Source organism: Oncorhynchus keta, chromosome 2 (assembly GCF_023373465.1).
Source record: "Oncorhynchus keta strain PuntledgeMale-10-30-2019 chromosome 2, Oket_V2, whole genome shotgun sequence".
In the NCBI taxonomy this organism is placed as follows: domain Eukaryota; kingdom Metazoa; phylum Chordata; class Actinopteri; order Salmoniformes; family Salmonidae; genus Oncorhynchus; species Oncorhynchus keta.
In genome coordinates, this window is record NC_068422.1 from 57,209,048 (window position 1) to 57,221,468 (window position 12,421).

The 12,421-nt window shown below is 42.2% G+C and overlaps 1 protein-coding gene across 3 annotated transcripts in view; it reads right to left on the reverse strand.

Annotated features, from left to right (window-relative positions):
• Positions 1 to 12,421, reverse strand: part of LOC118402907 (SH3 and multiple ankyrin repeat domains protein 2-like) — a 251,879-nt gene that overhangs the window by 31,039 nt on the left and 208,419 nt on the right. For all 3 annotated transcript variants that reach the window (XM_052478931.1, XM_052478928.1, XM_052478937.1), the window contains 2 exons: positions 1,735 to 1,870; positions 1,448 to 1,528 (listed from right to left, as the gene is read on the reverse strand). In XM_052478931.1, the coding sequence (XP_052334891.1) occupies positions 1,448 to 1,528; positions 1,735 to 1,870 (217 nt within the window). The remainder of the gene's footprint in view (positions 1 to 1,447; positions 1,529 to 1,734; positions 1,871 to 12,421) is intronic.

Below are 12,421 nucleotides of genomic sequence, written 5' to 3' on the forward strand. Positions count from 1 at the left end.
CCCAGGCTAGGGTGGGGGGTTATAAATGACATCCTGTTTCTCTGTGGAGAAAAGCTGTGGACAGGGGGAATGAACATCTATCATCTACCTCCTAGCAGAACATCTATGATTTGTGCTTTTCAAATAAATCTATTCCTCTCCCCCTGATTTGCTTAGGGGTTCGTGTTATTGAATAATAACATCAACTGCTAACAGTACCATCTAAAATTCAGCAAAATATATTTTTCATAACAAAAAAATGTTGTATGACTAAAATGTGACTAAGACTAAAACTACATCTTAAAATAGCGGCCAAAATTAACACCACAAGTTTCATCCCCATTGACCCTCTCTCTGTTTCTCTCTATCTCTCTCCCTGTCTTTCCTCCCGGTCTCCTCTCTCTCTCTTTTCTCTCTCCCTGGTTCCCTCCCATTTCCCTCTCTGTTTCTCACTTTCTCCCAATTCCTTGTATTTGAGCTCTCTCTTCTCCTCCTCCTCTTCTTTCTCTGTTTCCCTTTCCCCTAGCTGAGTTAGCAGGGTGGTGCTATAGCGTAGCGTGCGTCCCTAGCTGCCCACCAGTTCATCCTCCTCTCACCAGTTTTCTAAAGCAACCCGTCTCAGAAGCGCTGACTGTTCCCTCTGTCAGAACACATTACCATCACACTGTGTTCCCATTCAACACAAGGGCCCTCAAATGAGATCTTAGCCCACCACACATACATCCATACACACTTGCATACACACACTCACAAACGCAGACACACACCCACACACATGCAGATATACACACACACACACACACACACACACACACACACACACACACACACACACACACACACACACACACACACACACACACACACACACACACACACACACACACACACACACACACACACACACACACACACACACACACACACACACACACACACACACAACCGTGTCTGTCTTTCTAACTCGAAGACGCTAATGCAACTCTAATGCCATCTTTACAACTAGCCAGATACTCGTTTCCATGGTAGTTAAGCAAAGTAAATGATCTGTGGAGGTATTTTCACAAACGACCGCTCCTCGTGCAATGACGCAGCAAATCACTGTGAGAAATCCGTAATAAATAATAGCAAAAAATATGACAATCTAAAACAATACATGGTTAACATAATTAACAGGATGTTTTGGTTTGAACCAATGGGCTTGACACTACAGCTTAGCTTCAGGTTCAAAAGATGAATAAAATGTCAATGAATCAGCATGTTGAATATGTTGAATATTAGATGCCCTTCCCACACCAGTATGCTACATACTGTATGTTCAGCTCCACTCCTTACCTTTACTGACTTCCACTAATGGCAGATAAATAACAAACCAATAGGGACAGAAGGGAAAGATCGAAAAGAGGGCGTGGTTAAAGAGGCTCGTCTCAGTAACTCCTTTGTGAGAGCCTATCAGCTTGCTCCTTACCTAGTTCTTCCAGTTCAGAGGTCATAGACTTGGAGCGCATAGACAGGGCGGTTGTGGGGGCTCTCTTTGGCGGTGGGGGGGCTAAGAGAAAGAGTGAGATGGAGAGAGATAGAGAGAGAGAGAGGCAGAGACAGAATAATTCATTAGGAATTTGGCCTTTATTGGCACATTTCAACACCCAACATCCATTTAGCGTTTTCGCATGAGTATTGGTTGTTGGGGCAGCATTGTGCTGCTACTGAGGTGGTGTGTACCTTTTTCTAGCATAGCATAAAGTGGCGTAGTACCTTTTTTGCGTGCGGTGTCCTCAGGGTCCATATTCCTGCTGACCGTTACCACTTTGATGATGAGGCTGTTCCCTGCATGACGGATCATGTTGACCACCTGCCTGTGGCCCACCTTCACCACATTCTCCTGGTTGACCTAACAACACACACAACACACACTCTTACAATACACATATTTATATATCTGTGCTCTAACACACACACACACACACACACACACACACACACACACACACACACACACACACACACACACACACACACACACACACACACACACACGCACACACACATGCACACACACACGCACACACACATGCACACACACACACACAAACACACACATACAACAGTATAACACAAAACAGATATGACAGTGTGAATTTGGTCCAGTAACCATGGAAACCTAATCCATTCAGACATTCCAGATCAGAATGTGTGTGAGTGAAACCATGGCAACAGTAATCACAGGCACCACGTTCACTTGTAATGCCAGAGCACAGACCCCATGTGATACTAACAGACAGAGAGAGAGAGAGAGTGAGAAAAATTGATATTTAGGGAATTTGATACATTATATTAGAAAGACAACCAAGTTGTTCCTTACATATATTTTTTTTACAAAAGAAACTGTTGAACTATTCAACATTTTAACAAATGGGGATCACACAATACTAAAACTGGATTGACATTCACAGTAACGGCTGCACAAAAAGAACTGTGTGCAAACCACGCCCCCCAAACATTCGAATGAGCACCTGCCTCTAACTGGGCTTGGTGTGGGCTGGCTTGTGTAGGGCTGATAAGGGATAGCCTGTGTTTGGCTATTCTAGGCTAACCCGTGTCAGGCTGGTGTGAGCTTGGTGCGGGCTAACCCACATTGGGCTTGGTGTGGGCTAGCCTGTGGTGGGTTGGTGTAGGCTATTCCGTGTTGGGTTTATGTGCGCTAGCCTGTGTTGGACTGGTGTAGGCTAGCCCATGTTGGACTTACATGGGATTGGTGTGGGCTAGCCTGTATAGGAATTGTTGTGGGCTAGCAGGTGTTGGCTTGGTGTGCACTACTGTGCTTGTTTTTACCTTGTTAGCTCAGGGATTCAACCAGCAACCTTTCGGTTACTGGCCCAACGCTCTAACCACAAGGCTACCTGCCGCCTCTTGCAACAGCTGCATAGTGCGGATCCCTGCCTATAACAAGTTTGAGGGAGTTCGTCCCTTCTAACCTCCCCGTGGTATTGTGCTATATTCTGTCGAAAACCAGTTAAATTTAAGAAGACCACAAATTGGGATTTTATTGCTCAATCTAATTAATGCTGAATATTTTTTTTTATAGGCCTAATCCACTGACGTCAGTTCAACTTCTAGTTTTCATTTATATTTGGTTAAGTTGTCAACTAACGTGAATTCAATGTCAAACCAACCAAATAATTCACCATGCCATTGCATTTAGGTTAAAAGTCGGGTGAAAAAAGGACTAAATCCCCTTACGTTCTTGCCTTTTTGCAAATTCAGTCAGTTTCCCATGTTGATTCAATATCATCACGTTGAATTGTTTGGTTGGAATGACATGTAAATAATGCTGATTCAACCAGTTTTTGCCCAGTGGGAATGGACACATGCTCTAACTCGCACGCCTTTGATAGACGTAACACCTGCAAATTATTGCGATATTATAGTGACACCAACAAAAATGTAAATGTAACAGTATAATTTTAAACCGTCCCCTCGCCCATACCCAGGCGCGAACCAGGGACCTTCTGCACACAACGACAACAGTCACCCTCGAAGCATCGTTACCCATCGCTCCACAAAAGCCGAGCAAGGGGAACTACTACTTCAAGGTCTCAGAGTAAGTGACGTAACCAATTGAAACGCTATTTAGCGCACACCGCTAACTAAGCTAGCCGTTTCACATCCGTTACACTCACCCCCCTTTTGACCTTCCTCCTTTTTCCGCAGCAACCAGTAATCCGGGTCAACAGCATCAATGTAACAGTATAATTTTTTAAACCGTCCCCTCGCCCATACCCGGGCGCGAACCAGGGACCTTCTGCACACATCAACAACAGTCACCCACGAAGCATCGTTACCCATCGCTCCACAAAAGCCACGGCCCTTGCAGAGCAAGGGGAACTACTACTTCAAGGTCTCAGAGCAAGTAACCGATTGAAACGCTATTTCGCGCACACCGCTAACTAAGCTAGCCGTTTCACATCCGTTACATAAACAATATATAGGCCTGTAGCAAATGCAGCATATGACATACATTTTTCACATGCAAATACAATAGCACTTTCGGTAGTACTCGGTAGCATGCCATTCCGAGAGCAGCATTTATTTTTCAACTCGAAGAAATGAGTCCAATCAGTGCTTAATGACAACAAAATCATGAACAACAGAATAGGCTAATAAGTCCTCCGTTGTGGGGTTATGCTCAGGTAAAACAATTTGGCTAATCTATATTTCCACATTTCCTTGAATATCAAGGGGTCTTATTATTGGAATGACTGAACATTTAACAGACTCTGTTTCTTTATGTAAAGATATAACCTAATCGTATTATTATCTGTAGTAGAAAACAATGGGTTAGAACATAACCAACCCATAAGATGAAATGCAACACCATTTATGGCCAGCTATGTAAACTCTAACATTGATTTATCCCTCAACAGATGTACTTCAATTGGTAATGTTCATTATTGTCTTCTTCTGATGCCTCTTAAGCAGGTTGACATTTATTGGGGTGAGTCTTGTCCTTGTGGCAGAACTGAGCGATTTCCACTAGATGGTGGAAAAATGGGCTATATTGTAACAATTAATGAAAACAAAAATGTTTTCTTTTTTTTGGCTTCATTTTAAGTTTAGCGTTAGGCATTAGGCTTAGAAGTGTGGTTAAGGTTAGGATTAAGGTTAAAAAATGAGATTTTATGACATTCGTGGATGTGCCAGCTAGTGACCACACTCCAGAACAAGATTCAAGATGAAAAACGCGAACCTGCGCCTCTTAGGGGGAAGAGGTATAAAAGTAACTGGAAGTAAATTGATTACGTTACTGAGCTTTGGTAAATCAAAAGTTATGTTACTGACTACATTTTTGGACAGGTAACTAGTAACTGATTACATTTAGAAACGAATCTACCCAACCCTGGGTACCAGTTTGAGTTTTTCCAACCACATCTTAACTAGCGTTGTATGGCGGGAACCCGGTTACTAGCTATGGTCACTAGCTGGCACATCCACAATGTCATAAAATCTGATTTTAACCTAACCATAACACTAACTTTAACCACACTTCTAAGCCACTTCATCTCATATGTATATATTGTATTATATTCTGCTGTATCTTAGTCTATGCCGCTCCGACATTGCTCATCCAAATATTTACATATTCTTAATTCCTTTCCTTCACTTTGGATTTGTGTGTATTGTTGTGAAATTGTTAGATATTATTTGTTAGATATTACTGCACTGTTGGAGCTAGAAACAAAAGCATTTCGCTACACCCTCAATAACATCTGCTAAACACGTTTATAGTGACCAATAAAGCCACTCCCTTTTCCTGGGATAACTGTGAGTACTGGTACATTTATAATAACTTATTCATATGAACAGCATGGTGTGAAATGGAACTGTTAAATTAGGCTATATGTGATGTCTAAATCTGGTTTCTGCATGATGAATCAACACTCAAGGTGGGGACAGACAGCCCATCTCGGTATGGAGCGTAGTTCACAATGCATGCAGACTTAGAGTATTCATTTCATCTGGTAGGCCTACATTTGATGTAGCATAGCATATGCTACAGTAATATAAAGACAGATTGCGTGTCTAATTTCATCATCTCCATCTGGCTTTCGGGGTTCACCTTGTGTTTTAATGGTAAAGATGATGCATTTTTAAAATTGTAGCTGCAGAGTTTTAAAACAGCCTATCACTCGAATAGCATTGCACTCTCGCAGTCCTTCTCTCTCTCCATCAACTCCATTCAAATTGCATCCAAAATAGATAATCCTGTTCTAGATTGATATATAGCCCTATCTATAAATGTCCTACCCTACCTCCTTTCAGTTAATACATTCTATGCTGTATTAGCCTTATATTTAGCTAATTATTGATGGGTTATGCATTATATGCTTCTAATCTGTAGCCTCTGTATCTTGCGCAATACGCAAGCACCTGTGCTCCGCTGGCCCCTCCTTAAATGTTCTTAGCTCTTGGGAGTCCCATGCAGGAAAAACTAGACTAGAATTGCTTACTGGACATTCTTTTTTTTGTTGCATTTCTTATTCTAATAGACTATTAAAAAATGGGCGTAACCTATTTTTTTGCTGAATGTTAAATACAGCAGCCAATAGAACTCATGGGTAGTTTGAAAGAGGAGCAAAAAGGCGATGGCGGTAGGCTATAGCAGATATTTATTCAGACCCCCATAACCATTCAATCTTCGTGTTGAGAAGTGAAAGCCTTTTGCATACAATTCTAGTCATATATTATTCAAGAATGTCATTAGAATTAAGAAGATAAGGACAGAACTTACTGGAGGTAGGCTAATAACATTAGGGGAAATATTCTGAAAGGTATATACAGTGGTTCTTCCTTTAGAAGTTTTGAGCTTATGCCATGGCCGTTAGTGGTAGATGGTGGCATTCTGTCATTGCACCACACTATCACAAGGGGGAGTTTTTTTTATCTGTAGTCTAAACTGTGGCACAAATTGACTGTTCGTAAAATTCACAGCTGTGCCATATAGATTGCAAAATATTTGGGAAGAGATTTTCGATGTACCGATTCCATGGCACATGGTTTATGAATTGACACACAATTTTCTGTTCCTCTTGACAGCCCTAATATTAAAAACAGTCAAATGCATTCTCTCCGTCGCCCACACACACTTTAAACATTTGGATAATAAACCATTTAAAGCATATTGAAGATAGAAGCCGCCTCTAAATGAGTTCCGAGAGCTAACGATTATTATTATTATTAACCCTGCATTATAATTATATGAAAGCCCCTTAGATATTCTCACAGACCAGAAATAAATACGATTCATAATGAATAATCAGATGTGTGTTGAAAGCTTGATTTGATTTTACTTACACAAGTTGAAGTTGGAAGTTTACATGCACCTTAGCCAAATACATTTAAACTCAGATTTTCACAATTGCTGACATTTAATCCTAGTAAAAATTTCGAGTTCTTAGGTCAGTTAGGATCACAACTTTATTTTAAGAATGTGACATGTCAGAATAATAGTAGAGAGAAAGATTTATTTCAGGTTTTATTTCTTTCATCACATTCCCAGTGTATCAGAGGTTTACATACACTCAATTAATATTTGATAGTATTGCCTTTAAATTGTTTAACTTCAGTCAAATGTTTCAGGTAGCATTCCACACGCTTCCCACAATAAGGTGGGTGAATTGTGGTCCATTCCTCCTGACAGAGCAGGTGTAACTGAGTCAGGTTTGTCGGCATCCTTGCTCACACATGCTTTTTCAGTTCTGCCCACAAATGTTCTATAGGATTGAGGTCAGGGCTTTGTGATGGTCAGTCCAATACCTTAACTTTGCTGTCCTTAAGCCATTTCGCCACAACTTTGGAAGTATGCTTGGGGTCACTGTGCATTTGGAAGACCCATTTGCGACCAAGCTTTAACTTCCTGACTGATGTCTTGAGATGTTGCTTCAATATATCCACATAATTTTCCTCCTCATGATGCCATCTATTTTGTGACGTGCACCAATCCCTCCTGCAGCAAAGCACCCCCACAACATGATGCTGCCACCACTGTGCTTCACGGTTGGGATGGTGTTCTACGGCTTGCAAGCATACCCCTTTTTTCCTCCAAACATAACGATGGTCATTATGGCCAAACAGTTCTATTTTTGTTTCATCAGACCAGAGGACATTTCTCCAAAAAGTATGATCTTTGTCCCCATGTGCAGTTGCAAACCGTAGTCTGGCGTTTTTATGGCGGTTTTGGAGCAGTGGCTTCTTCCTTGCTGAGTGGCCTTTCAGGTTATGTTGATATAGGACTCGTTTCACTGTGGATATAGATACTTTTGTACCTGTTTCCTCCAGCATCTTCACAAGGTCCTTTGTTGTTGTTCTGGGATTGATTTGCACTTTTCACACCAAAGTACGTTCATCTCTAGGAGACAGAGCGCGTCTCCTTCCTGAGCGGTATGACGGCTGCGTGTTCCCATGGTGTTTATACTTGCGTACTATTGTTTGTACAGATGAACATGGTACTGTCAGGTGTGTGCATACTGGTAGTGAAGTCAGGTGCAGGAGAGCAGAGAGTTGTGAACAGGAGTACACTTTATTGAGGCAGAAGAAACCAACAGACGGACACAACTGCGTCAAAACCTCCAGCCCATAGGCAAAAGTGCAAAACGCGCAAAACAGTAACAATAATTGATGTTTAACAAAAAACATATTCGTGAACAACACGGAAAAAGCAAACCAGTCTCGCGCGTCAACAATGAACACATAACACAAACAATTTCACACAAAGACATGAGGGGGAACAGAGGAATAAATACATGCAGTGTGATTGGGGAATGAAAACCAGGTGTGCAGGGAACAAGACAAAACAAATGGACCAATGAAAAATGGAGAGGCGATGGCTAGAAAGCCGGTGAAGTCGACCGCCGAACGCCGGCCGAACAAGGTGAGGAGCCGACTTTGGCGGAAGTCGTGACATGTACCTTCAGGCATTTGGAAATTGCTCCCAAGGATGAACCGGACTTGTGGAGGTCTACAATTTGTTTTCTGAGGTCGGCTGATATCTTTTGATTTTCCCATGATGTCAAGCAAATAGGTACTGAGTTTGAAGGTAGGCCTTGAAATACATCCACAGGTACACCTGCAATTGTCTCAAATGTTGTCAATTAGCCTTACAGAAGCTTCTTAAAGCCATGACATCATTTTCTGGAATTTTCCAAGCTGTTTAAAAGGCACAGTCAACTTAGTGTATAAAAACTTCTGACCCACTGGAATTGTGATACAGTGAATTATAAGTTAAATAATCTGTCTGTAAACAATTGTTGGAAAAATTATTTGTGTCATGCACAAAGTAGATGTCCTAACCGACTTGCCAAAACTATAGTTTGTTAACAAGAAAATTGTGGAGTGGTTGAAAAACAAGTTTTAATGACTCCAACCTATATATTACGTATTGGATCACTACAAAATACAACTTTTACATGACCATGTAGTTTACCAATAAAATGGTCTGAAATTATCTCACTCCAATACATTTTTATAGAAAGTTAGCAAAAATAGTTAAGATCTTGCTACCATGGAAAGGAAAATACCTGTCTATTTGTGGAAAAATCACCCTGATTAACTCTTTAGTTATATCACAGTTTACCTATTTGCTTATGGTTTTGCCTACACCTAGCGTCCTGTTTAAATTATGTGAGCAAAAAATATGCCAATTTTTTTTGGTATGGCAAGCCAGACAAAATTAAAAGGGCTTATTGTCTCACCCCATGTTCAAGAATGGCAATTTTCCATTTATTCAGATTACAACCGCTCACTTTCAGTTATTTGACAACAAAATAATCTCCAAAATATCGCTGATCAATCAGTAGTCTAAACTGTGGCACAAATTGACTATCTGTTCGTAAATTAATGGAGGTGTTTTCATTCTGATAGCGATCACTGCCTCATTGTCTGCATCCGCTATGGGCCCGCAGTCAAACAACCACCCCTTATCAATGTCAAACGCTCCCTAAAACACTTCTGCAAGCAGGCCTTTCTAATCGACCTGGCCCGGGTATCCTGGAAGGATATTGCCCTCATCCTGTCAATAGAGGGTGCCTGTTCGTTCTTTAAAAGTAATTTCCTCACCATCTTAAATAAGCATGCCCCTTTCAAAAAATGTAGAACTAAGAACAGATACAGTGGGGCAAAAAAGTATTTAGTTTGCCACCAATTGTGCAAGTTCTCCCACTTAAAAAGATGAGAGAGGCCTGTAATTTTCATCATAGGCACACTACAACTATGACAGACAAAATGAGAAAAAAAATCCAGAAAATCACATTGTAGGATTTTTAATGAATTTATTTGCAAATTATGGTGGAAAATAAGTATTTGGTCAATAACAAAAGTTTATCTCAATACTTTGTTATATACCCTTTGTTGGCAATGACAGAGGTCAAACGTTTTCTGTAAGTCTTCACAAGGTTTTCACACACTGTTGCTGGTATTTTGACAGTGTTTCTCGATAATCGAGAATTTCAAGAAGAATTTCTCTATGGCTGGCCATGCTTTCGTCCTGGCTACCCCAAATCCGGCCAACAGCTCCGCACCCTCCGCAGCTACTTGCCCAAGCCTCCTCAGCTTCTCCTTCACCCAAATCCAGATAGCAGATGTTCTAAAAGAGCTGCAAAACCTGGAACCGTACAAATCAGCTGGGCAAGACAATCTGGACGCTCTCTTTCTAAAATGATCCGCCGCCATTGTTGCAACCCCTATTACCAGTCTGTTCAAACTCTATTTTGTATTGTCCGAGATCCCTAAAGATTGGAACGCTGCCGCGGTCATCCCCCTCCTCAAAGGGGGTGACACTCTAGACCCAAACTGTTACAGACCTATCTATATCCATCCTGCCCTGCCTTTCTAAAGTCTTCAAAAGCCAAGTTAACAAACAGATCACTGACCATTTCTTCTCCTCTGTGCAATCTGGTTTCCGAGCTAGTCACGGGTGCACATCAGCCACGCCCAGGGTACTAAACGGTATCATAAAAGGCATCATAACCGCCAACAACAAAAGACAGTACTGTGCAGCCCTCTTTATCGACCAGGCCAAGGCTTTTGACTCTGTCAATCACCATATTCTTATAGGCAGACTCAACAGCCTTGGTTTCTCAAACGACTGCCTCGCCTGCTTCACCAACTACTTCTCAGACAGAGTTCAGTGTGTCATATCGGAGGGCCTGTTGTCCGGACCTCTGGCAGTTTCTATGGGGGTACCACAGGGTTCAATTCTCGGGCCGACTCTTTTCTCTGCATATATCAACGATGTCGCTCTTGCTGCGGGTGACTCTGTCAATCACCATATTCTTATCGGCAGACTCAGTAGCCTCGGTTTTTCTAATGACTACCTTGCCTGGTTCACCAACTACTTTGCAGACAGAGTGCAGTGTGTCAAATCGGAGGGCATGTTGTCCGGTCCCCTGGCAGTCTCTATGGGGGTGCCACAGGGTTCAATTCTCGGGCCGACTCTTTTCTCTGTATATATCAATGATGTTGCTCTTGCTGCGGGCGATTCCCGGATCCACCTCTACGCAGACGACACCATTCTGTATACTTCCGGCCCTTCCTTGGACACTGTGCTATCTAACCTCCAAACGAGCTTCAACGCCATACAACACTCCTTCCGTGGCTTCCAACTGCTCTTAAACGCTAGTAAAACCAAATGCATGCTTTTCAACCGTTCGCTGCCTGCACCCGCACGCCCGACTAGCATCACCACCCTGGATGGTTCCAACCTAGAATATGTGGACATCAAAAGTACCTAGGTGTCTGGCTAGACTGTAAACTCTCCTTCCAGACTCATATCAAACATCTCCAATCTAAAATCAAATCTAGAGTTGGCTTTCTATTCCGCAACAAAGCCTCCTTCACTCACGCCGCCAAACTTACCCTAGTAAAACTGACTATCCTACCGATCCTCGACTTCGGCGATGTCATCTACAAAATAGCTTCCAATACTCTACTCAGCAAACTGGATGCAGTCTATCACAGTGCTGTCCGTTTTGTTACTAAAGCTCCTTATACCACCCACCACTGCGACCTGTATGCTCTAGTCGACTGGCTCTCGCTACATATTTGTCGCCAGACCCACTGGCTCCAGGTCATCTACAAGTCCATGCTAGGTAAAGCTCCGCCTTATCTCAGTACACTGGTCACGATGGCAACACCCACCTGTAGCACGCGCTCCAGCAGGTGTATCTCACTGATCATCCCTAAAGCCAACACCTCATTTGGCCGCCTTTCGTTCCAGTTCTCTGCTGCCTGTGACTGGAACGAATTGCAAAAATCGCTGAAGTTGGAGACTTTTATCTCCCTCACCAACTTCAAACATCTGCTATCTGAGCAGCTAACCGATCGCTGCAGCTGTACATAGTCCATCTGTAAATAGCCCACCCAATCTACCTACCTCATCCCCATACTGTTTATATTTATTTACTTTTCTGCTCTTTTGCACACCAGTATCTCTACCTGTACATGACCATCTGATAATTTATCACTTCAGTGTTAATCTGCAAAATTGTAATTATTCGCCTACCTCCTCATGCCATTTGCACACAATGTATATAGACTCTCTTTTTTTCTACTGTGTTATTGACTTGTTAATTGTTTACTCCATGTGTAACTCTGTGTTGTCTGTTCACACTGCTATGCTTTATCTTGGCCAGGTCGCAGTTGTAAATGAGAACTTGTTCTCAACTAGCCTACCTGGTTAAATAAAGGTGGGGGAAAAAAATCCCTGATCCCCCCCTCTACGCAGACGACACTATTCTGTATACATCTGGCCCTTCTTTGGACACTGTGTTAACAAACCTCCAAACGAGATTCAATGCCATGCAACACTCCTTCCATGGCCTCCAACTAGTAAACACTAGTAAAACTAAATGCATGTTTTTCAACCAATCGCTGCCCGCACTCGCCCGCC